Source organism: Bombina bombina, chromosome 1, assembly GCF_027579735.1.
Source record: "Bombina bombina isolate aBomBom1 chromosome 1, aBomBom1.pri, whole genome shotgun sequence".
NCBI lineage: Eukaryota > Metazoa > Chordata > Amphibia > Anura > Bombinatoridae > Bombina > Bombina bombina.
In genome coordinates, this window is record NC_069499.1 from 625,288,806 (window position 1) to 625,316,462 (window position 27,657).

The 27,657-nt window shown below is 37.2% G+C and overlaps 1 protein-coding gene across 2 annotated transcripts in view; it reads left to right on the plus strand.

The window, feature by feature from the left end:
• The window catches only part of STARD8 (StAR related lipid transfer domain containing 8), a 432,650-nt gene that overhangs the window by 176,522 nt on the left and 228,471 nt on the right, over positions 1-27,657 (plus strand). For both annotated transcript variants that reach the window (XM_053699029.1, XM_053699033.1), the window contains one exon: positions 18,762-18,795. In XM_053699029.1, coding sequence (XP_053555004.1) covers positions 18,762-18,795 — 34 coding nt within the window. The remainder of the gene's footprint in view (positions 1-18,761; positions 18,796-27,657) is intronic.

Here is a 27,657-nt window from a genome sequence, read left to right on the forward strand (position 1 = left end):
GGATGGGAGAAGTGGGATAGGTATTTAAGCCTTTGGCTGGGGTGTCTTTGCCTTCTCCTGGTGGCCAGGTCCAGTATTTCCCAACCGTAAGAAATGATGCCGTGGACTCTCCTTATACAGAAGGAATTTAAATTATCTGCTAAGCATAATTTATGTTTATTTATACAACAGTGGAGTTCCTTCAGAGATAAGATATATTAGTATCTATTTTATACCTGTCTTATGTGTAATTTATATACAAAAAGGTTCTTTCATGCAGATACTGGACATTGATCATGACTATTTTCACTATATGTAGAGATCCTTTAGAGATAAGATCTATTGGTATCTCATCTGAGATAGACTCTGTTGTCTCACTGTTCTCTTTAATATCAATATCGCTAATCTCTAATTTTATGGCAGGGAGTTTGAACCGCTAGTTTCATAGAGATTTATTTGATTCAGTCATTGGGGTAGATTTACCAATGTGCAGGCGGACATGATCTGCTCTAGCGGATCATGTCCGCCGCACATCGATAAATGCCGACAGCATACGCACAAGAAATTTAACACAAGATTGGAAGACATACTTTAAATGGTGTCCTTAAATAGTGTTTTCTTGGTATCCATTAAAATTCATAGAATCCTTTAGTTTTCAGGATGCCCTGGTCAAGGGTTTGTCCACTATTTTCTGCCGTATCTCTTTTTCATAGGAAGTTAGCTAAACTGATGGAACCTAGTTCTCCACCCTGGAATCGGAAATAGTTTTCTTTGTATTACAAGGTTCTTCTCTTGAACCTTTGCATTACATTGCATTAAGAGTTTCTGTAATTTTACATTTCTCACATTCACAAGGTGAAGGCTATATTTTGTACTAAATATTAGTAAAGGAAAATACCAATTGAGAGATGGTTGTTTCTTCATTGTATTCAGATCCTGCTAGCTCTAGGTAGCAGATATTACATAATCTGATTATAGTAAATGCTTTGAAGTTATATCTCCAAGAAGTTATGGATTTCAGTCTGTCATGAACATACAAACTATCTCCCATATATGGATAAAATTGTTTTTTGTATCTACTCTGTTAGAGCGTATTATTGGCTGAGCAACTCTAAACAGAATTGAAAATATAGTATTGCCTCTTAACCTATATGCAATATACAATATATTTAATATATCAACAATTTAGGTGAGGCTTAGGCAAATACGTTGGCACATAAAATAGGAAATTGTAGCATGTCACTTTAAGAAATAGATTAGCATACAAATGAGTTGCTACTTTGAAACTGAAGTACACAGGCAGTCAATAGGAAAATGTAACAAACAAATCAGTATGAGTAGTGAGGTGCGAATAACTGTTGATACAAATGTTTAGTACTCACGACCGCTGGAAAACCTGCAGCCATTCCTAGTGTAACAGAGCTCAGGAACCTCCGGATGGAGCGAGGTGTAGAAATATAGATGAATAGATTAAAGCTGCCAAATCTGTAGCGGTGTTCGGTAAACAAACAGTGTGAGTGGAAGCTGCAGCTGGCAATCCAGAGTAGCGTGTACAGACGCTGCGATGACGTCAGAGCTGCGGGAGCTTGCAGGTAGATTTAAGCAAAAGTATTAGAGTTCTGTAGAATAACAAACTGGAACTGTAGATTAGTTTTAGCTTCAGAGCTGGAGAGGCATGAGAAGTATAATGCTTCAATTAACCAGCAATGAAGCACTGTAGGCGTGCTCTTATATCTGAAGGTGAAACAGGTAATTGAGTATTGAGGTGGTATGATGATATTGATACTATGATAAGGTGGAATTCATGACACAGTCACACTTCTAGTTGTTTAGTTCACTACTAAATCTAGTAAGGGGCAGAAAGCTACTAAGGTATTGATTGCCTCTTAACTCATAAGAAGGGATTCAAGACTTTCTTGACGGTTGGAAGGTCACCTTTCTAAGAGCATTACAGCTCTTTCTTCAAGAGCAATTGCAACATTGTGTTTTTAAAAAAAAGGATTATACATCTTTTGAGCAGATTTGCAAAGCTGCAAAATGTCTTATCTGCATACTTTTTTCAGAGTTTGAGGTTTTGCATTTTAGCAAGCAGCTTTTGGCAGGAAAGTCCTTCAGGCCGCAGTTTCAGCTAAATAAAACTGTCCCACCCTTTCCGTATCATAGAGCATCGGCTTGGGTATTAATCCCATATGTTATGGAGAACTGTGGACCATCATCATTTTACAAAATAAAACAAAATTTATGCTTACCTGATAAAATTTTTTATTTCGGAATGATGATGGTCCACAGTTCCCGCTCATTTACATTTTTGGGTAACAGTTCTGATACCTCTATAGACCCTGCTTTGCCTTTCCTACCTTTCCTTCCTATTCTCTACTCAGCTATGCGTAAAACTAAGAGAGAGATGGGAGATGGGAGTGTTTTAAAGCTTGTGTATGGTTTCTTGACCTCCTCCTAGTGGCAGGAAATTTACCCCATATTTTACAGAGGACTGTGGACCATCATCATTCCGAATGATGATCAGGTAAATATAATTTTGTTTTTTTTAATACTTTGGCATCCCAGAATGACAATATTTTTAGAATTCATGTTTCAAATTATAACAACTGTACATTGTCATGGTGATAAAAACAAATAATATATTAGCAGAATCCATTTTTGTATACAGTATATGCTCACATGTAAAATAACATTTGCTGAAAGATAAATATTTATTCTACTAAATTGACTTGGGATTCTCAAACAGTTTTGTTAATTAATTATGCAAAGTTACTTCACTTACGTGATAAGCTATTTTGTAAACAAAGGTAGGAGGAAACACTTAACAATTATAAAAATATCAATTTGATGCATTTGTATGGGCCTTATTAAGGTTTACTACTCCTATAGTAAACTGTAAATCCTAATGGGTAAATGATGTATATTTTACTTAATCATTGTTCATTAGTGTCTTTTTAAAAGTAATTCTTGATTTGTATGACATTACCTTGTATATCTGTATTGTTTGTTTTTATTCCTTTTTTTGTATGTGTACTTGCCCAATATACGTGCAGCAGATGTAATCCTATAATATCTTACCCTGACTTGATATAATATCTTACCCTGACTTGACTAGATTACTCTCTGGGTGGTACCTTAACCAGTAAAAAATATCAGAATAACTAAGGCAAAACTGACTCTAGGTAATATTTATTACACACAATTCATCGTTGTGCTCCAAAAGAAAGACATTTTGCAGAAACAGTACAAACATTGACCATGTACAGAAGGTCTCTGGAGATTAAATTAATTCAGTAGAAATGTTGGCTAAATCAGAGCTCTGGGGGATGAGAGAATGCAGGGTCAAGTCTACCATTAGGTCAGCTTCAAAATGGCTTAAGTCCTAAATCAACAATAACAAGTAACTCTGAGGTTTTAGCTTCACCTTAACCCTAGGTGTTGATCACATAACCATGGCAACCAATATCAACAGATCAAACACAGGGAATTTGTGTAAACAGGAGATAACTAAACAAAGACACATATAATAAATTGGAATACAATAAAATATAGAAATGTTCAGTTTGAATAGGAACAACTATTAAAAGCACCTTGATTTTATTACTCAGACAGTTTATTCCTGAATAAGCATATGTGGCTTATAGTAAATATTTGCCAAAGCAAATTGCAAATCCACAGAAATTATACCATAAAAGGGCCAGATAAAGAAGTGGCGCACTAAATAATTTTTTTCGCTTGCACGCTAACTATGCCCAAGGTAAAAGATTATTAAGAGCAGGTTAAAGAGCATATTACATGTTGAAAGTAAAAAGTTAGCATGGGAGCGAAAGACCAATGCGCTTTAGCTTCAGGACTATGCATATCGTGACCGTGCTAAATTTGTCTCCCCATAGACCTCAATGGGGCATGCTGTTAAAAAAATCTAACACTTATCGCTCACACACTTACTAGATACTGCATTAGACCAACATAAAGGTAGTTATTAATATTTTACATTCCAATGTTCTTGATATAAAAGAAAATGTTCTTTAAAAAAAATAATATATATATAATTATTTTTTATTTGGAATATATATCTATATAAATATATACAGATATATAAATATATTATGAGTAGACTTGATGGACCTTTTGGTTCTTATCTAGTGTCAAATTCTATGTCTTTATTTAAAATTCAGTGTTTTAAGATGACAATTGCCTAGGTACATTTAATGTTTTTTGAAAAAGCTCATAAATGTTAATATATCCTATAAGCTTGCTTGTACTTCTGTACTAATGTCCCAGACAATACATGTAATGATAGAATGTGCAGGTATGTTAGAAGACTTAAAGGGACATTAACATGGTATTTGAAATACAGATGTATATGTATGCATGGATGTATTCATATACAGGGAGTGCAGAATTATTAGGCAAGTTGTATTTTTGAGGATTAATTTTATTATTGAACAACAACCATGTTCTCAATGAACCCAAAAAACTCATTAATATCAAAGCTGAATATTTTTGGAAGTAGTTTTTAGTTTGTTTTTAGTTTTAGCTATTTTAGGGGGATATCTGTGTGTGCAGGTGACTATTACTGTGCATAATTATTAGGCAACTTAACAAAAAACAAATATATACCAATTTCAATTATTTATTTTTACCAGTGAAACCAATATAACATCTCAACATTCACAAATATACATTTCTGACATTCAAAAACAAAACAAAAACAAATCAGTGACCAATATAGCCACCTTTCTTTGCAAGGACACTCAAAAGCCTGCCATCCATGGATTCTGTCAGTGTTTTGATCTGTTCACCATCAACATTGCGTGCAGCAGCAACCACAGCCTCCCAGACACTGTTCAGAGAGGTGTACTGTTTTCCCTCCTTGTAAATCTCATATTTGATGATGGACCACAGGTTCTCAATGGGGTTCAGATCAGGTGAACAAGGAGGCCATGTCATTAGATTTTATTCTTTTATACCCTTTCTTGCCAGCCACGCTGTGGAGTACTTGGACGCATGTGATGGAGCATTGTCCTGCATGAAAATCATGTTTTTCTTGAAGGATGCAGACTTCTTCCTGTACCACTGCTTGAAGAAGGTGTCTTCCAGAAACTGGCAGTAGGACTGGGAGTTGAGCTTGACTCCATCCTCAACCCGAAAAGGCCCCACAAGCTCATCTTTGATGATACCAGCCCAAACCAGTACTCCACCTCCACCTTGCTGGCGTCTGAGTCGGACTGGAGCTCTCTGCCCTTTACCAATCCAGCCACGGGCCCATCCATCTGGCCCATCAAGACTCACTCTCATTTCATCAGTCCATAAAACCTTAGAAAAATCAGTCTTGAGATATTTCTTGGCCCAGTCTTGACGTTTCAGCTTGTGTGTCTTGTTCAGTGGTGGTCGTCTTTCAGCCTTTCTTACCTTGGCCATGTCTCTGAGTATTGCACACCTTGTGCTTTTGGGCACTCCAGTGATGTTGCAGCTCTGAAATATGGCCAAACTGGTGGCAAGTGGCATCTTGGCAGCTGCACGCTTGACTTTTCTCAGTTCATGGGCAGTTATTTTGCGCCTTTGTTTTTCCACACGCTTCTTGCGACCCTGTTGACTATTTTGAATGAAACGCTTGATTGTTCGATGATCACGCTTCAGAAGCTTTGCAATTTTAAGAGTGCTGCATCCCTCTGCAAGATATCTCACTATTTTTGACTTTTCTGAGCCTGTCAAGTCCTTCTTTTGACCCATTTTGCCAAAGGAAAGGAAGTTGCCTAATAATTATGCACACCTGATATAGGGTGTTGATGTCATTAGACCACACCCCTTCTCATTACAGAGATGCACATCACCTAATATGCTTAATTGGTAGTAGGCTTTCGAGCCTATACAGCTTGGAGTAAGACAGCATGCATAAAGAGGATGATGTGGTCAAAATACTCATTTGCCTAATAATTCTGCACTCCCTGTACAGTCCTGGTGAAAAGCTTAAAGGGACATTATACACTCATTTTTTCTTTGCATAAATGTTTTGTAGATGATCTATTTATAAAGCCCATACAGTTTTTAAAAAATAAAAAATGTATAGTTTTGCTTATTTTTAAATAACATTGCTCTGATTTTCAGACTCCTAACTAAGCCCCAAAGTTTTATGAGAATACCGTCAGCTACCCACTCTAGCTTGCTCCTGTTTCTATAAAGAGTCTTTTCATATGCAAAAGTAGGGGAGGCTCTTATTTCCCACTTACAGTGGGCTTTCCAGCTACCTTTTCAACAGAGCTAAACTGAGAGCTTCTGAATAAGTTTTTAAACAGTTTTATACTGGATTTTTATATCAGTATCTGTGCATCTTATTCTTTATAGTAGTGTCTATTACATGCAGTTATATGAAAATGAGTGTATACTGTCCCTTTAAGAACAACTCAATTTCTTCATTTTTTTATCAAAATTATACAGTTAAATGTATCAATGTACTTTAAAATGAAAGCGTAGAACAAATAAACAATTGGAGATAAAAAACAAACAAACATGGAATCATTGTTTTTTTTTTTTTTTTTAAATGAATCTAAATTTTTTAATTAAAGTAGCCACCTTTTGCAACCGAACACACTTGTGGCATTCTTTCTACAATCAAAATCAAATAATGTTTGGAAAGTTCTTCTTTCCAACTATGAAGTTCTGCAACACTTAAGTCTAAACATTGTTGAGCTGTAATTGAAGCTGTTGTCCTGTGAGCTGCCTATCACGCAAGCCGTTGACGCTCAGTAAATTGTCTTCTGATTCTGATGTGCCTTTTGGTCTGCTAGACCTTTTCCTGTCAGTTTCCTCCAGTTTCCAAGCACATTTTGATGGTGAAGGAAAAGTTTACTCAGTGACAACTAGACTGTCTTTGTAATTTCTTCAAAAGAAATACCTAGGGTTCGATAATCTAAAGCTCTCTGCTCAGGTAAGGTGATCTAAGAAATCTCTTCAGTATGGTGAGGTCCTTCAAAGAAATTCAAATGATCTTTAGAGCTGTTTATCTCGCTAAGCCGGTTCTGGATATAAAGGAGAGACTTCTTCTTTACAATACAAGGTCTAAAAAAATGTCTCAAGATTTTGTGCAATTTCTCTCCATACCTGTGAGTTTTTGATCATTGGGCCCCTAAACTTTAAGAGTTATAATGTTCTACATACATTTTGTTTAAATTTTTGGTAACCTAAACTTGTTACTTCAACCTCTGATAGTTTACCTTTGTAACATTTCAGGTTATTCACTGGAACTGCTTAACTGTCAGTAAAAACTGTCAAAATTAAGGTGTTTTTCTTCTTAAATAGAAAGAGTCCCCAGCTGCATTCATTACTTTTGGGAAATAAGAACCTGGCCACCAGGAGGAGGCAAAGACACCCCAGCCAAAGGCTTAAATACTCCTCCCACTCCCCTCATCCCCCAGTCATTCTTTGCCTTTCGTCCCAGGAGGTTGGCAGAGACGTGTCAGAATTTTTAATTTTTGTTTTTGTCTTTTATGGAGGGTAGTACTCTTCGGCATGGGACAGGAGTTTTAAGAAGTCCTGTCAGTCTCTCAGTGAGAGCTTGGATGAAAGTTAGAGTCCGAAGATGCAGTGAGATTCTTTCTGCGAAACCATCCCGACTCATGTTAACAGCTCCTCAAGCAATTGGCGTTGTCGAACTTCGCTCCGCTGCCTGTTTTCTTCTCTCAAGTCCATGGCGGAGGCCATGCTACTATCCATCACACTTGAAAGGCCGTGTTCCTGTTCCACGGCGTAGATTCCGGTAAGATCGTTTAATTTTACTTTATTCATCATCGTACTGTTTTGTGAATGTTTTCCCGAGAGGCTACCACCTTGCGGGTCTAACTAATATCATAAGGGTCTCAGTGAGTTTCTTTTAGTATCTTGGAATCGAGGGTTAATATCTCCTGACAGGGGTTATTAAACAGGGGGGTTTATAATCATGTTTGTTATGTGATTCAACCTGCTTATGTGTGATGTTTTTGGGCTTGTGGTTTGGAACTTTGAGGCCTTTGGAAGTGACGCAGCCTTTCTGTTTTGCGCGCTTTTTTGGACTGTACGGTTCACCTTGTGTTCGGGCGTGATTACGTTCCGTTTTCCATTTCCGCATTCTGGACCGTGTGGCAAAGGAAATTTTCTAGTCCGCAGGGCTCTGGTCATAGGAGGTGGTGAGTGCCCCAGCCATTGTGGGTGTCAGGTGCCGTTTTTGTTTTACATATTTATATTTCCTCTATCCAGTTATGGAGGATTCTGATGTTGAGACTGTGCTAATTTATACTTATACTGAGACTATTTTGATTTCAGATTCTGTGTCCGGTGACGAATCCGGACTGGCCTCGTTGACACATGTCAACCAGTTATGTTCCGTATGCCATTTTAGAGCGCCTGGTTCCGCGGGCTCGGGGAATCAAGGGACAGCTGAGCCATCCGCCTCTGGGGGTCCTGTCCTCCGAGAGGCGAGTTCCCTACCAATTCATACTTCTACACATGCGGTTAACCCAGTTTCTGATTCCTCCATGCAGGGTGGCGTGTTCCCCCGGAGGTTGCAGCACGTTTTTGCTTCCACATAATGTTGGCGATTGTTCGTCTGCAGAGTCCAGATGTTTATTTGAGAATGTGCTCATGCCCTATTGTCCCGGGCCTTCCACCTTGGGGAGGGCTTCTACAGTTCCCCGCGGTGTAACTGTCCCTGAGTGTTGTGCCTTTCGTTACAGGATTGCGCGCCTTCTCGTATTGCTCAGACATGTTTTTCAGTTATTGAATGACCCTATCGTTACCAGATACAAGGATTTTCAGTCTGCTAATTCAAATGGTGCACCTCATTAGACATGTGGGGATGAGGTAATCTCCTGATTGTCATTTGATTGAGATCTTTCCAAGTTTTTTGAAAGATAGGACTTCGTTTGGCTGGTCCTGCGGGCAGGCCTGTGTCTTTTTGGGCGTTAACCTCCGGGTTGCCTTATATCTTATTTGTATCCGATGGGATGTCTTTTATTTGGTTTTGTTTCCTTTGGGAACCTTCTGGGATAGATGATCTTTGTTCTTCTTCGGAAGTTGTTTTGGACAAGTTAGTCCTATGTTATAATGTCTGTTACTTTTTTTTTCCCCCCTATGAGGGAGAATTTTGCAGCTTTCCGGTTAGGACCCTTAGTGCAGGCTGGTCTGGTTGGGTTCGTTCTGTCTTGTGGCTGTTCAGACACGTGGCGCTGTTCTGCTCGGTTGGTAAGGTAGAAGCACCAAGTGCTCAGGTTATTATTGTTTTTCATGTTTAACTTAGCATTCGAGAGGACCTGTGGGTCCGTAGGGCGGGTAGGATTCTTTCAGTCCTTATAGCCTTTAGTCATATATGACCAGGTCAGGGGAGGTTTTTCCACTGTGTCACTCTATCTGACATCTGATATTTTCAGAACATAAGGTTTCCTCCCCCATGCGGTCGAGGGTTAGAGGGCTTAGTGCCCCATTGCCGCAGTTTGAACGGTTTGGCCTTTGTTTTTAGACCTCTGGATTGCCCTTGTGGGCCTGATCCAACAGCTTCTATCAGATTAGGCTGTCTAGCCTGCGGAGGGTTTTCAGTTTGAAACCAGTGCAGCTCTTGGCACCTTGCAGGTGTGCGCATACGCTATTTATAGTGCATCTAGATACAGATCTTACTCTTGACGTGTTCTGTCTGTTTAAGTGATGAGACCTTTGGGTCTGCTTCCATTGTCCCAGGGTGAATTGGATCTCCTTTTCGGGATCTGTATTCCGGGTGATGGTTGATCCCTGTGGGGACTTTGTGTAGCTTGGGGTTTCCCGAAGCTGGGAAGGCTTAGCGCTTGTCTCTTCCCTGTGTCCTCTGCTGGTGTGGAGGTGATGAGGAGACTAGCCCTGCTAGAAGGGTTTTTTTTGAACCACGAGGTATCCCTTATGTTGCCCTGCGGCCTTGAGAAGTCTCTTCTTTGGACTTCTAGCCTTGCTCCTTGGAGCGTTGGACTTGGCTAGGGTTGGTTCCTTCCTTTGGTTGGGGCTTTCAAGTTCTTTTCGCTATCTGGATTCTCTGGATATGCATGCATATCCCTGGTGTCTGGCTTTTTGGTCAGGTGGGGTGTTTAGTTCTAGGGCAAGGTTGCCTGAACTATTAGGTGCCCAGACCTGTTTTTCTTCCTGAGGCTTCCGATTGCTGAGGCTTTGGGCCTTTTTCCTGGGAAAAACTGGGTTGTTTTGGAATCTTGGATCTCAGGGCTGGTCAGGGTGTTTCACTGTAGTGGGAACTTGGGCTCCATCTATCTGACCTGGTCATCATGGCCAGGTTTTCAGAGTATTTATTACTCTTTGCAACAGAGCAGCCCAGGTGCTCTAGGGTTAGCTTTGTGACTTGCGCCTCAAGGGATGTTGGTTCATATAAAAAGAAAGTACACTATGCGCCTACCTAAGAAAGGACCCTTAGCTCTGGAAAATTGACTCCTAGTAGTCAAAAAAAGATACTGAGGTAAATGTTAGATTAATACCAAAGCGCCAAATGAGGCTGGGACTGAATAAATTGTGTGAACTAACCAATATAGTATAAAGTTAGAATTTTAATGTTACATAACAGATATACATGGATCCATGTTAATTACAAACATGAAGCATAAAACATATGCAACAGTTAAAAAATATAATACAATGCTACAATGATTTTAAAATAATGCAGTTAAAAACCAATTAAATATCTCTTTTAAAAGGTAAACGGCGAAGGTGGTGAATTCTGGATGTGGCAAGAAAATCGGATATAGTGATTGCAACTATGTGTTTAATGTTGCAATTATGTGTTTAATATAAAAATATCCTAAACAATGTTTGGTAGACAATAACTGGTTAAGTTATTTAAACTAAATAAATAAATGAGTTGGTGAGTAGGATGTATGCTAACATTCATTTATGATGACAATTCATGTGTAGTAACGATGTGAATGGTGATAAAAAACAATTAATTAAATACAAAATCAATGTTGGTGATATAAATTAAATCAATAGTTCATAATCCATATGATATTCAAAATTGAAACATCTATAATTTATAAATATGTGACCAATGTGTTAAACAATCAAATTCAAAGAAAGTAAAAAAAGGATCAAATTAAAAAAAACGGCAAACAGTGAATCCTAGGGTGTTGGAGTTCCTTAGTCAAAGGTTAAAGATAGTGTTATGATGTCAGCATCCAAAGCAGGGGAGTGGTATGTTCTTTTTAAATAACAAACGTTCCCAGGGTATTCCTATCGTAATAAAGAAACATACAATAGTGCAGAGTGTTTTACAAGTAAACAATTATTGGAATTAGGCTTACCAGTCGACGCGTTTCGGTCTATCCTAGACCTTTATCAAGACTGGTTTAAACAATGTATAGTGGCCTTTTATACCGGGCTGTTAACCGGTCTAGTCATTTCTGAACCGGAAGTGTTTGTATAATACTTCCGGTTTTTGTTAAATATGATATACCTCTTAATATAATACTTTCATTGCCTTTGATATAGTGTATACTTTAAACATGCAACTTATATCCTCTATGCATGTATTATATTAAATTTGTATAAGTCTTTTTGCACGATTTGTCGACCATTAAAATTGTGTACCGGACCTACTTCTTTAGGTCTAAGAATGTAAGCACCGTATAGCTCCAATCGTACGTAATCTTGAGATTTGCAGTATTCTTATTCATGATTTCGATAGTATACATCAGGTCTTCCAAGGTATACTATCGAAATCATGAATAAGAATACTGCAAATCTCAAGTTTACGTACGATTGGAGCTATACAGCGCTTACATTCTTAGACCTAAGAATAGAAGTAAAAGAAGGGAGACTAGAAACATCCACACACTTCAAAGAGGTGGATAGTAATAATTATGTCCACAAAAAAAGTTGTCACCATATGAGATGGAAAAACAATATCCCGAAGGGACAACTTTTGCGGATGAGGAAAAACTGCTCCAATCTCTCTAAATGGGAAGAACAAGCTTCAATAATTAAAGAGAAGTTTATAGAGAGAGGCTACGACGAAAAGATGTTAGATCAAAAGCTGGAAGAAGTAAGGAAAACGGAGAGGAAAGAACTTACTAAATATAAAGAAAAGATCAAGAAGAATACAACTGATGACATTTTAAATATACCTATGATAACAGAATACAGTGAGAACAAACATATTGTAGAGAACATCTTTCAGAAACAGTGGGCGCTGTTAAAGGACGATGACATATTAAAGGGACTGTACACTGTAAAATTGTTTTTATATTAATGTATTTTCAATGACTTGTTATACCAGCTGCAGAGTATAACATTTATGAGAAATTGCATTTTCAGGTTTATTTGTGTATATGAAGTAGCTGGTTTTGTGCTTTTAAACCACAGCCCATTGCAATGGGCTGAGTTTCAGGTAATATCATATCTCATTATGTTATCAGTTTGCATACACAGACTTGCTTTCTTATCTTAAATTTGTCTGGAAAACTAAAGCTCAATACACAGAGAGAACAATGAAAATTATCATTGTATTACTTAACTATCCTGCACCCCACTGTGAGTGTCATTTATTCTGCAGGCTGTGTTTACTTAGGCTATTCAATAGCTGATACTCCAGTATCAAAACTTTCAGTATAGGTTGGGAAACCACAAGTTAAATCAGCTTTTTAAAAGGCCAAAATAGGGGTAAAGGAGCTACTTGTAAACAATGTAATACACTTCCGCAGGTAAAATGGATCATTGGGAACAATTTAAATAGGAGACATTTTTTTGGGTGAAGTGTCCCTTTAAGAGAAATACTGCCACAGACACCAAGATTTATATACAGGAAAATGAAAAATCTGAAGACCAGACTAGCACCTAGTCTACAAAAGAAAAAAACTCTAGGAATAAAAGATGCATTCGGAAAAAAGGTTCAAGGATTCTACCCCTGTCATACATGTAAAGCATGTAAATGTGGAACTAAAACAGCTAAGTTCCATTCCAATAACACTAAAGAAGAATTCAAAATAAAAGATCTAATACATTGTCAAGATAGGGGAGTAATCTACCTACTACAGTGCTCCTGTGGGCTCCAATATGTGGGGCAGACGTCCAGAATCCTTAGAGACAGGATATGGGAACACCTGCTAATGATCGGGAAACAAAATATGGATACACCCTTATATAAACATTTCTCTACTAAACATCAGGGAAATACTAAGACACTGAAATATATGGGAATCCATAAAGTTATCAAACATTGGAGAGGTGGTAACTATGAGAAACAACTACTAACAGCTGAATCAAAGTGGATATTCCAATTGGACTGTCTATATCCAAGAGGCCTAAATAATAAAGAAGATCTGTCTCACTTCTTAAATTTTAAATATTAAATTTGAAATGATCATCAAAGAAAATCCCCTCTAAATATTCCTCGGAAGAAGAATACCACACTTCAACATTACTGAATTCAGAAATTAAAGGGCTTATGCCTTTTAAAAATATCGTCTCTTGGTCTTCCTCTCTCTGTTTTTATTGAGACACATTTAGTCTTAAAATATGGGGAATATGTATCTGGTTCTTCCTCTCTTTACTTTCAATGAGACACCTTTTTTAAACTTGGTGAACATGTTATATATTAATAAATTTCCGATTCACTCGTACGTTAAATTGAGATAGAATAAACTGAAATGCAGTATGGTATATTCTGCCTCCCCTCCATTCCCACAACATAGGATATTAAGGAGTCATACACTATGTTGATTATTAACCACTAGTTGAACTAATGTTATTCCAGACGTACAGCCTAGAATAACCCTTATAGATAATTAGTTATTTTTTAATTCTAAAGTAACTCTTATAGAGATCTAGTTAAACTATTTCAAGAGTAACTTTTACGGAGATCTATTGAGATCTGTATATACCCCCGCTTATCCATCATTATCTAGATATCACCGTCTTTGACACTTAATGCCCTTAAGTCATCTGATATCTCCTTACATAAGTAATCTTTTACACAAGACTACGGACACACATTTTTTGTCAGAATATAGGAGTAATACAAGTTATACATTTATCTATGTGTTTAACCTATCGGACCCTGTAGATATCTCCATTTTATCATCATCTTCTAGATGTCATCATCTTTGACACTTAATACCCTAAAAACCCTTAAGTTAGCTAATATCTCTTTATATAAAAGTAATTTGTCACATCATATATATTTTTTTCAATCAATACAAGGATAATGGCTACATTTTTTGCGTATAGAATCTATTACCCAAACTTTGTTTCTATCATTGAGATGAGCAAGATAATGTTGAGTTATTTGGATAAAGTAGATTATTTACTTAATGTTTATGTATAGGAAGAATCATATTTTTATAAATGAGTTTAATCCAGGAGAAATTATTTAGTTGATTAAATCAGTCTATAACTTTAAAAGTTTACCATTGACCATAAATTAAAATAAAGTAATATTATGTAAACTGAAGGTATTACATTTATGTTACACTATGGATTATATAACTTTAAAAGTTTACCACTCATCATCAGTTTAAAATAAAGTTGTAGTATGTAAACTAAAGGTATTTAAGCAATAATGTGGATTATTCAAGATAGAAGTACACTAAGAAATATATTGATAATAACCCGAACGAGCGATTTCATAACTGACAATAACACTGAGCGTGCTTGTGACAGTTATTAATTAATCAAAATGAGGACCAATAAGAAAGACTCCTCTATATACACCTCTCCCGTCATCCAGTAAATAATTATATGCTAACTGACAAAATGATAAAAGCACAAATTAAAGTGGCTCCGTTTGAACACACCCACTATCCCTCAATGACAGCTAAGAATGAACTAAGCTGAAACAACCCAATAAGAAAGATTCCCCTTCACACACCTCCCGTGATTTTCAATGAATAATTGTATATCAATTGACAGCTAAGAATGACAGCTAAGAATGAACTAAGCTGAAACAATCTAATAAGAAAGGTTCCCTTTCATACAACTCTCGTTATTTCTAATGAAAAATCTTTTGTCAATTGATAAATAATAACAACACCAATGAAATTGGTCTTTTTAAAAAATATATTACAATCGAATCCGCAGCTAAAATAGTGATCAACGATCTTCTTCCTTTAAAACAATTTTTTTTTTAACAGTTGACACTTGAGCCCGTAGCGGAAAAAATATATGTCTTTTAACAAACAGTGATCTCATAAGTTTTTAGTAAACAGCGATCTCAGTGGGGCCGGGTCTGAATAAATGATACAAAATACTGTCCTCTTATAAAGAGGCTATATAAGAGGCAAACAAATTGTATGTACAAATGTTGTATATTTAAACAGAAGGAATGTAAATAAACGGTTTAATATATATTATAAAGTGCATTACGGATAAACCGGAAGTAGTTCCGGTTCACGATTTTAATTGTCGACAAATCGTGCAAAAAGACTTATACAAATTTAATATAATACATGCATAGAGGATATAAGTTGCATGTATAAAGTATACACTATATCAGAGGCAATGAAAGTATTACATTAAGAGGTATATCATATTTAACAAAAACCGGAAATATCATACAAACACTTCCGGTTCAGAAATGACTAGACCGGTTAACAGCCCGGTATAAAAGGCCACTATACATTGTTTAAACCAGTCTTGATAAAGGTCTAGGATAGACCGAAACGTGTCGACTGGTAAGCCTAATTCCAATAATTGTTAACTTGTAAAACACTCTGCACTATTGTTTGTTTCTTTATTACGATAGGAATACCCTGGGAACGTTTGTTACTTAAAAAGAACACATCACTCCCCTGCTTTGGATGCTGACATCATAACACTATCTTTAACCTTTGGCTAAGGAACTCCAACACCCTAGGATTCACTGTTTGCCGTTTTTTTTAATTTGATCCTTTTTTTACTTTCTTTGAATTTGATTGTTTAACACATTGGTCACATTTTTATAAATTATAGATGTTTCAATTTTGAATATCATATGGATTATGCACTATTGATTTATTTTATATCACCAACATTGATTTTGTATTTAATTAATTGTTTTTTATCACCATTCACATCGTTACTACACATGAATTGTCATCATAAATTAATGTTAGCATACATCCTACTCACCAACTCATTTATTTATTTATTTATTTATTTATTTAGTTCAAATAACTTAACCAGTTATTGTCTACCAACATTGTTTAGGATATTTTTATATTAAACACATAATTGCAACATTAAACACATAGTTGCAATCACTATATCCGATTTTCTTGCCACATCCAGAATTCACCACCTTCGCCGTTTACCTTTTAAAAGAGATATTTAATTGGTTTTTAACTGCATTATTTTAAAATCATTGTAGCATTGTATTATATTTTTTAACTGTTGTGGATGTTGGTTCATACACAGCTGCTGGTGCTGGATGTCCATTTCTGGTGCGCCTTACGGTTGCATTCCCTTTGTCAGCTTGCCAGTGTAACCCGTGGATTCCCTGCTCTGCAGGCAAATGGGTTGGCTGTGTCACTGCTTGGCAGGCCACCTGTAGGGGGTCCTTTTCTAGATTTGTGGGGCCTTTTTTTGTTAGATCCTTAGGTCTATGGCCCTGTCGTCTGTTTTGGATTTGGGTTGTATCTGTACTCTGTGGGGATGGCTGTGCTATCCTTACGCTTGTTCCTGTACCAGCTTCGGGATTCTTCTGTTTCCCGGTTAGGGATCCCTGAGGCTGGGATGGTCCAGCTGAGTGGAGGTTTGCAGGTCAGGATGGCCGAGCGGTCTAAGGCGCTGCATTCAGGTTGCAGTCTCTTCTGGATGTGCGGACCTATTGAGTCTATCTTGTTATCTCAGTCTGATAGGATATGGATTTCCTTTTCAACTTGCTCCTTTGCTTTTAGGCGGGAGTTTCCTCTTCCTTCGGGCTCTGAAGGTATACTCTCCTTCTCAGGGGCGGCCTTGATTGAGGTTTTGTGTCCCTTTTTTAGTGACCTGTGTGTGGGTCTGGCGGCTTAGGTTGCCTGGAGCGTGCCCTCTGTCTGAGGGCTGCTTTTGCAATTTGCTTTCTGCTTAACTGCTTCTTCCTCCTCGCAAGAACCCTCTGTGTCTTTCTGTTGTGGACTTCTTCAACTTGGGGTTTCCGACTGGGTCTCTTCCAAATTTTTTGTGGTTGAATACTTTGGTATTCTCTGTTCCGACGCTTGGAGGACTTTGCCTTTTTTGGTAGCATTCAGTACTTGCAAGATGTTGGAGAGAAGTATTTTCTGTTTTGGGTCTTTGTGAGTTGGACTCACTATTGGAGGTGTTCTTTTTTGGAGGGACCCTTTTGGTTTCCTCGGTTCTTCTTGCCTTGTCCCCTTGGGGGTCTTGGCTGATGTACCCTTCATTAGTGGGGGGTGACTTCGTTGGGAACCGTCTGTTGGAGGACTGTTGGCTCAGTCGAGTCCATTTTGCAGTCTCTAGTTTGGCTTCTGGACTAGCTGCGAGTCAGTGTCATTGGGGCTTTTCCTTAAAAATGTTCTCGGCTTTGGACGAAGCAGGGTTTTTATTAGGTAGAGGGTCAGGCCTGGTGCCCTCAGTATGGGCCGCCTATTGTACCCTCCCGTCTTGGCATTCAGTGTCCTCTATAGCTTGGGTATTGTTTTCCCAAAAGTAATGAATGCAGCTGTGGACTCTTTCCGTCAGAAGAAAAATGTTTGACTGATAGGGTGTGTATATGTATGTATGTATATATATATATATATATATATATATATATATATATATATATATATATATATATATATATATATATATATATATATATACACAATACACATACATACATACATACAAACACATACATTTGCATTTCAGTTACAACTTTTATACTTTTATGACCCTTTAAGTCCTTTGATGTACCTGCACATTCTGTCATTACACGTATTGGGACCAAATTATTAAAGTCTGGCAGACATAATACACTGTAGCGTATAATGTCCGCCAGACATCGCTAAAGCATACAGCATACGTTCTAGTGAACTGCTTGTGCAATGCCTATACCGCCCCTTGCAGATTGGCGGCACACACATAGGCTATATTAATATTATGGAGCTTTTGCAAAAACATTAACATGTTCCCTGTGAAGGAACAGAGAGGCGACAGCTTAAAACTGCATTAGTAGTTATTCAAAAGATTTATTTCTAGACTGTCTATACTTTCTATTTATTCAGTTTTTTTTAAAAAAGTAAAGTGCTTTCCGTGTTTTAAATGTAGGCTTTCTAAGCATGTTTAATTAATGACTGAATTCCATTCCCTAGTCACATGCTTTCAGTCATGTAGTGGAATTTCAATTTACAAATATATTTTTGGGTATAAATATTTTAAATGTAACCATTGATAATTTGTCTTAAGGTTTTGTAAATGATTAGTCTGTTTATTATCCTTTCTTACTAAGTTCCAATTGTTGCTTTTTGCCAAATTAAATAGACCTATAATGTCAAAAATCATTGTCCATGTTACTTCTATGTAATACATTTGTAATAAAACTTGTTTATAAAACAATTTTGTTCTTTGTCATATCTTAAAGAGGACATTTTAACACATATTGCATGGTTGTTGTTTTTTATTTGGAAAATCAGATATTCCTGGGCTGAAAATATTTTTTGTTTTTTGGTGCGGGGGGTTTCACTGTCTACCAATAGAGCTATTGGAGTGTTTTGTATTAGCTAGTGAGTTTCTATCCCATAGACCAGCTGTGCACAAACATGCAAGTCCTGTAAAGTGATGTCTTGAGGTAAATTTTATCATATTTTGTCTGTTTTCTCTCGCAGGATCTCAGCTCAAGACGCGACAGAAAACATGCAGGTAAGATCCAGTGTTAAAGATTTCTATTCTTATGTTTTGAAATTTGTCAGTCCTTAAGAATACCAACATATAAAAATAATAAACCCCACTTTAAAGGGACAGTCTACACCAGAATTTGTATAGTTTAAAAAGATAGATAATCCCTTTATTACCCATTCCCTAGTTTTGCATAACCAACACAGTTATATAAATACACTTTTTACATCTGTGATTACCTTGTATCTAAGCTTTTACAAACTGCCCCCTTGTTTCAGTTCTTTTGACAGATATCCATTTTAGCCAATAAGAGCTGGCTCACTGGAACTCCATGTGCGTGAGCACAGTGTTATCTATATGACACACATGAACTAACACCTTCTAGTGGTGAAAAACTGTCAAAATGCCCTGAGAGAAGAGGCGGCCTTCAAGGGTTTAGAAGTTTGCATATGAACCTCCTAGGTTTAGCTTTTAACTAAGAATACCAAGAGAACAAAGCAAAATTGGTGATTGTTTAAAATGACATTCTCTATCTGAATCATGAAAGTTTATTGTGGACTAGACTGTCCCTTTAACTTGTGTCCCTTCATCTGTGGTTCTATACTTTAGAAAGTAACATAACTGACTCACAAATCTCTGGCAGTGGTTGTCATCTGTGGTACAAATTTACATGTTTTATGTTATGATGTCATATCTTCTAGTTGTGAAGAGAGCTATTGCCTGATTGTACTTTGAAAATTGTCAGTCTTACAGGAAACAGCAACAAGTACCAACTGATAGATATTATTTCTGTGTATTAAGAAAAAGAGCCAAGTTATGTTTTATTTATTCAGCATATTTATATGTGGTAATAAAATAAGGGCTAAATTACAAGTGGCGCGCTATTTAGCGCTTTTGTTTGAGCGATAACACCGGCGGAAGTATAGATTTTGCGTGCGCAGATTACAAGTTGAAAGTTAAAATTTTGTGCAAGAGTGAAACCCAACGTGCGTTAACTAAAGCACTTAGGATATCCCTTGATCCAACCTCCCCATCCAACTACCTCCCTATTTACCTCCTCCCTCTTGCCTCAAAGCTTCTCGAAAAAAACTAGTAATATGCAGCCCTATCCCATTTCCTTACATTAAACTCCCTCCTTGACCACTGCAATCTGGATTTCGTCCCCATCACTCAACAGAGACACAACTAAGATTTTAATCCGCTCTCTCATCCTTTCCCGCCTTGATTACTGCAACTATGTCCTCTCTGGTCTCCCCAGCTGCTGCCTAGCTCCTTTACAATCCATAATGAATGCCTCTGCCAGGCTCATCTTCCTTACACATCGCTCTTCATCTGCTGCACCTCTCTGCCAATCCCTTCACAGGCTTCCTCTTGCCTCTAGGATTAAACACAAAATTCTCAACTGCACTGCTGCCCCCTATATCTCAGACCTTGTCTCCAGATACTCTCCCTCCCATCCCCTTCGCTCTGCTCATGACCTCCTACTCTTCTCCTCTCTTGTTACCTCATCACACTCCCGTTTACAGGACTTCTCCAGACTGGCTGCCATCTTGTGGAACTCTCTGCCTCGCTCCACAAGAATCTCCCCTAGTTTTGAAAGCTTCAAGTGCTCCCTAAAGACTCTACTGTTCAGGGATGCATACAGCCTACACTAACCTTTTTTTATACCAGTTCCTCTCCTCATTTGCTATCTCCTGAACCCCCTTAGAATGTATGCCTAAGGGTCCAGCTGTTTGTAGATCCCCTTCTTAAGAGCTGACTACAACAGTGCAACCCTTGGCAGGGCCCTCTACCCATTTGATCCCTATAATTGTTTTGTTGTACTCCGCATTTGTTTATAGCGCTGCGGAATCTGTTTGTGCTCTACAAGTAACTGATAATAATAATAATAATAATAATATCACGACGGCCTTAACTTATTCTCCCAGTATACTTCAATGGAGAGCGCAGAAAAATAGAAACTTATTGCTTGCACACTAACCCAACACCATATTAAACCCACACCGCTATACCCAACAGGAGTTAATTAATATTAATATTTCACGTTCCAATGTTCTTACAGGAAAATGTTATTTTTATATTTATATAAATATCACACACACATACCTGTATATATATTTTCATATAGTTATATAGGTATAGATATATATTTTACATTAACATTATTATATTTATATATATATATATATATATATATATATATATATATATATATATATATATATATATTTATTTGTGCTCATAAGTTTACATACCGTTGCAGAATGTATGATTTCTTGGCAAATTTTCAGAGAATATGAATGATAACACAAAAAACTTTTCTTTCACTCATGGTTAGTGTTTGGCTGAAGCCATTTATTATCAATCAACTCTGTTTACTCTTTTTAAATCATAATCAAAACAGAAACTACCCAAATGACCCTGATCGAAAGTTTACATACCCTGGTGATTTCGGCCTGATAACATGCACACAAGTTAGCACAAAGGGGGTTGAATGGCTATTAAAGGTAACCATCCTCACATGTTTGCTTGTAATTAGTGTGTGTGTATAAAAGGTCAATGAGTTTCTGGACTCCTGACAGACCCTTGCATCTTTCATCCAGTGCTGCACTGATGTTTCTGGATTCTGAGTCATGGGGAAAGCAAAAAAATTGTCAAAGGATCAGCGGGAAAAGGTAGTTGAACTGTATAAAACAGGAAAGGATATTTAAAGATATCCAAGGAATTTAGAATGCCAATCAGCAGTGTTCAAACTCTAATCCAGAAGTGGAAAATGAGGGGTTCTGTTGAAACCAAACCACGGCCAGGTAGACCAACTAAAATTTCAGCCACAAGTACCAGGAAAATTGTTCGGGATGCAAAGAAAAACCCACAAATAACTTCAGGTGAAATACAGGACTCTCTGAAAACATGTGGTGTGGCTGTTTCAAGATGCAGAATAAGGAGGCACTTAAAGAAAGATGGGCTGCATGGTGGAGTCGCCAGAAGAAAGCCATTACTATGCAAATGCCACAAATTATCCCGCTTACAATACGCCAAACAGCACTGAGACAAGCCTCAAACCTTCTGGCACAAAGTAATTTGGAGTGATGAGACCAAAATTGAGCTTTTTGGCCACAACCATAAACGCTACATTTGGAGAGAAGTCAACAAGGCCTATGATGAAAGGTACACCATTCCTACTGTGAAACACGGAGGTGGATCGCTGATGTTTTGGGGATGTGTGAGCTACAAAGGCACAGGAAATTTGGTCAGAATTGATGGCAAGATGAATGCATTATGTTATCAAAAAAACTGGAGGAAAATTTGCATTCATCAGCCCGGAAGCTGCGCATAGGACGTACTTGGACATTCCAACAGGACAATGATCCTAAACACAAGGCCAAGTCGACCTGTCACTGGCTACAGCAGAATAAAGTGAAGGTTTTGGAGTGGCCATCTCAGTCTCCTGACCTCAATATCATTGAGCCACTCTGGGGAGATCTCAAACGTACAATTCATGCAAGACAGGCCAAGAATTTACAGGAACTGGAGGCTTTTTGCCAGGAAGAATGGGCAGCTTTACCATCTGAGAAGATAAAGAGCCTCATCCACAAATACCACAAAAGACTTCAAGCTGTCATTGATGTTAAAGGCGGCAATACATGGTATTAAGAACTGGGGTATTTAAACTTTTGATCAGGGTCATTTGGGTAGTTTCTGTTGTCAATATGATTTAAAAAGAGTAAACACAGTTTATTAATAATGAATGTCTTCAGCCAAACACTAACCATGAGTGAAAGAAAAGTTTTTGTGTTATCATTCATATTCTCTGAAAAATGGCCAAGAAATCATAAATTCTGCTAGGGTATGTAAACTTATGAGCACAACTGTATATGTTATGGGTAAAGTCAGATATTGGGTAAAATGGACATTACCCAAGCAGCTGTGGGTAAAGCCTGATGTATGATCATAAATCCTCTCAGAGTGTGGAGTCACCACATCAAACATATATATCATGCACTGTAATTCCGTTATCTTCTTTTTTTTGCCTCCGTCTGGGGGTTCAAGAGTGGCGAAGCTCCCCTTGTAAACCTCATTCCTTAAGGTTCACTTGGGGTGGATGCCAGAGGATCAGCAAAATAAAAAGTGTAGATGGGGGAATTACAGGACATTGGGCTATCTTGGATACTTTCTTGGGCAGAATCCAGCTCTTGTCTAATTACTGCGGTGCATATCCCAGGTGAAGACAATTGGGAAGCGGGATTATCTCAGCCGTCAGACCTTACAAAAGGGGGAGTGGTCTCTCCATCCAGATGTATTTTGTCAGATGTACAGATGTGGGGTCTTCCAGAAATAGATCTGAGGGCTTCTCATCTAAACAAGAAACTTCCCAGGTACCTGTCCAGGTCCAGGGATCCTGAGGCGGAGATGGTGGGATGCTTTAAACAGTTACTTGGTTTTACCAACCTGCTTATATCTTTCCGCCTCTAGTTCTTCTTCCAAGAGTGATCTCCAAGATCATTATGGAACAATCTTATGTGTTTCTAATAGCACCAGCGTTGGCCTCACAGGTTTTGGTATGCGGATCTTGTTTCGGATGTCCAGTTGCCAGCCTTGGACACTTCCTCTAAGACCAAACCTTTTGTCTCAAGGGCCGTTTTTTCCATTGTTAAATTTGAACGTATGGAAATTGAAATGCTTAGTGTTTAGTCATAGAGGTTTCTCTGACTCAGTGATTAATACTATGCTACAGGCTCGTAAGTCTGTTTCAAGGAAGATTTATTATCGAGTTTGGAAAACCTATATTTCATGGTGTTCTCATACATTCTCCTGGGCATTCTTTTAGAATTCCTAGAATTTTACAGTTTCTTCGGGATGGTTTGGATAAAAGTTTGTCTGCAAGTACTTTGAAGGGACAAATCTCTGCTCTTTCTGTTTATTTCATAGAAAGATTGCTAAGCTTCCTGATATTTCACTGTTTTGTTCAGGCTTTGGTTCGTATCAAGCCTGTTATTAAATCAATCTCTCCTCCTTGGAGTCTTAATTTGGTTTTGAAGACTTTGCAGGCTCCTGCTTTTTGAGCCTATCCTTTGGATATTAAACTACTTTCTTGGAAAGTGTTGTTTCTTTTCAGCTAGAAGAGTTTTTGAATTGTCTGCTCTCTCTTGTGAGTCTCCTTTTCTGATTTTCCATCAGGATAAGGCTGTTTTGCGGACTTCGTTTAAATTTCTTCCTAAGGTTGTTAATTCTAACAACATTAGTAGGGGAATTGTTGTTCCTTCTTTGTTTCCTAATCCCAAGAATGCTCTTGAAAGATCTTTGCATTCTTTGGATGTTGTAAGAGCTTTGAAATATTATGTTGAAGCTACTTAAGATTTCAGGAAGATTTCTAATCTATTTGTTGTCTTCACTGGTTCTAGGAAAGGTCAGAGCGCTTCTGCCATTTCTTTGGCATCTTGGTTAAAGATTTTGATTCATAAAGCTTATTTGGAGGCGGGACCGTCCCCACATCAGAGAATCACAGCTCATTCTACTAGATCAGTCTCCACTTCTTGGGCTTTTAAGAATGAAGCTTCAGTTGATCAGATTTTCAAAGCAGCAACTTGGTCTTCTTTGCATACATTTACAAAAATTTTACCATTTTGATGTATTTGCTTCTTCTGAAGCAGTCTTTGGTAGAAAAGTTATTCAGGCAGCTGTTTCATTTTGATTCTTCTGCTAATGTTTTAAGTTTTTTTCTTTCAATTTATGAGAAAAACTTATTTTTTTGTGGATTTAATTTTTTCAGCGGAAAATGGCTGTTGATTTTATCCCTCCCTTTCTAGTGACTCTTCTGTGGACTTCCACATCTTGGGTATTTCTATCTCATACATCACTAGCTCATGGACTCTTGCCAATTACATGAAAGAAAACATAATTTATGTAAGAACTTACCTGATAAATTAATTTCTTTCATATTGGCAAGAGTCCATGAGACCCACCCTATTTCTGGTGGTTATGATTTTTTGTATAAAAGCACGATTATATTTCCAGTTCCTCTTTTTTGTTTGCTTTTTTATTCCTTTTTCTATCACCCCACTACTTGGCTATTCATTAAACTGAATTGTGGGTGTGGTGAGGGGTATATTTATAGGCATTTTGAGGTTTGGGAAACCTTGCCCCTCCTGGTAGGATTGTATATCCCACACGTCACTAGCTCATGGACTCTTGCCAATATGAAATAAATGAATTTATCAGGTAAGTTCTTACATAAATTATGTTATTTATATATATATATATATATATATATATATATATATATATATATATATATATACAGTATATATATATATATATATATATATATACAGTATATATATATAATATATATATATATATATATATATATATATATATATATAAATGAATATATACAGGTATTGATAGATAGATAGATAGATAAATATAAAGATATATAAATGAATATATACAGGTATTGATATATATATATATATATATTACATGTGAAGAACATTGTGATGTAAAACAGTAAATAGACAAACACATTGTTGAATATTACTATTGAATAAAAATAATTTTCCATGTTTCAAGGTATTTGAGTGGAAAGGGCTCCAAAGTGTGTGTGTGTGTGTGCATATATATATATATATATATATATATATATATATATATATATATATATATATGTCTATATATGAATATACATATATACTTATATAAATACACATGTATATACATATAGACATATATATATGAATAATTTGTATCATATAGTGTTTGTGTGTGTATATATATATATATATATATATATATATATAAGTGTAACTGTTTATTTTAATGTATTTATGTTGTGGTTATTCTAGCCCTAACTCTTTACGCAAGGTCTTCAGTTGCATTAACCCGACACACGTTAAAGTCTATTAAATTCTCCAGCGAACGCGTTTACTTTCAACTTGTAACGTGCAAATTAACAGGGGCATGATATTGCTATATCACACACACAATAAATTTAACTTGCCACTTTTAAGCTAGCCCTAAATCAAGTAATCAGGCAACCCAGAACAATTCATAGAGTTTCTGTTTTGCACAACATTAATAATTGCGATCCTAGTTTTCCTGGTCTAATCAGGACAGGCAGGGGAGACAATTTTGGCACCCTGTGACCTGTTGTGTAGTTTAAGTGGTTGCAGAAGGTTACTGAATATTTAAAGAGGGGGTGATTGAACTGACCTGCTCTGATGTAGGAAAGGCAGATAAATAACACATGTCAGCACTATGACCCCAGGTCACATCTCACTTCAGCATTTCCAAATCATGAGGTCTTGACAGGACCTCATGACTATGCACACAACAGGCTACTTTCACTATGATGTGGGCTATTTTCATGGGAATTAACATATTTGTGTCTTATTTCCTTAATCTGTATCTTTTGAGTAGAAAAAAACAAACAAACTAGTATTACATAGAACAAATTATTACAATTTCACAAGACCCAGGAATAATGAACACACATAGTACATTACGCAAACAGTGGTAGATACATGGAACCGTTTTCCAGGGGAAGTGGTAAGCAGCAGCAGAAATAAATGGCTTCTTGGAAAATTTGCATTGAATGGGAAAATTGAATGATTCATTATATAGTATCTGTTAATATATTTGCAATAGTACCTTGCGCAATAACTTGAAAACATCTAAATAAAAATAATTTGTTTTATAGTGCATTTTGGCTCTACTGGTACTTATTTACATGTTTTAGTACATATTTACGGCTAGATTACGAGTTGTGCGTTAAGGTAAAAAAAACAGCGTTAAGAGGTCCTAACGCTGCTTTTTTACGCCCACTGGTATTACGAGTCTTGCAGGTTTATGGTCACTGCACACTTTTTTGGCTTTACCGCAAAACGACTTACATAACTTTGTAACGTCTTTTTTCTATGGGACTTCCATAGCGCTGGTATTATGAATCTGTCTTGGGAGGCCAAAAAGTGAGCGGTACACACCCTATCCCGTCAAGAGTCCTAACGCATTTAAAAGTCAGTAGTTAAGAGTTTTATGGTACAACGCCGTAACATAAAACTCATAACTAAAGTGCTAAAAAGTACACTAACACCAATAAACTACCTATTACCCCTAAACCGAGGCCCTCCCGCATCGCAAACACTAAAATTAAATTTTTAACCCCTAATCTATCGCTCCGGACACCGCTGCCACCTACATTATATTTATGAATCCCTAATCTGCTGCCCCCAACATCACCGATACCTACATTATATTTATTAACCCCCTAATCTGCCGCCCCCAATGTCGCCACAACCTACCTACACTTATTAACCCCTAATCTGCCGCCCCCAACGTCGCCGCCACTATAATAGACATATTAACCCCTAAACCGCCACACTCCCGCCTCACAAACATTAGTTCAATATTATTAACCCCTAATCTGCCGTCCCTAACATCGCCGCCACCCTACCTACACTTATTAACCTCTAATCTGCCACCCCCCAACATCGCCGCCACTATACTATATGTATTAACCCCTAAACCTAAGTCTAACCCTAACCCTAACACCCCTTAACTTAAATATAATTAAAATAAATCTAACTAAAAATTCCTATCATTACCTAAATAATTTCTATTTAAAACTAAATACTTACCTATAAAATAAACCCTAAGCTAGCTACAATATGATTAATAGTTACATTGTATCTAGCTTAGGGTTTATTTTTATTTTACAGGCAACTTTGTATTTATTTTAACTAGGTAGAATATGGGGAAATCGTGCACGAGCACGTACGACCAGCTCACCGCTGACTTAAGCAGCGCTGGTTTTGGAGTGTGGTAAGGAGCAAAATTTTGCTCTACGCTCACTTCTTGTCTTTTAACGCCGGGTTTGTAAAAACCTGT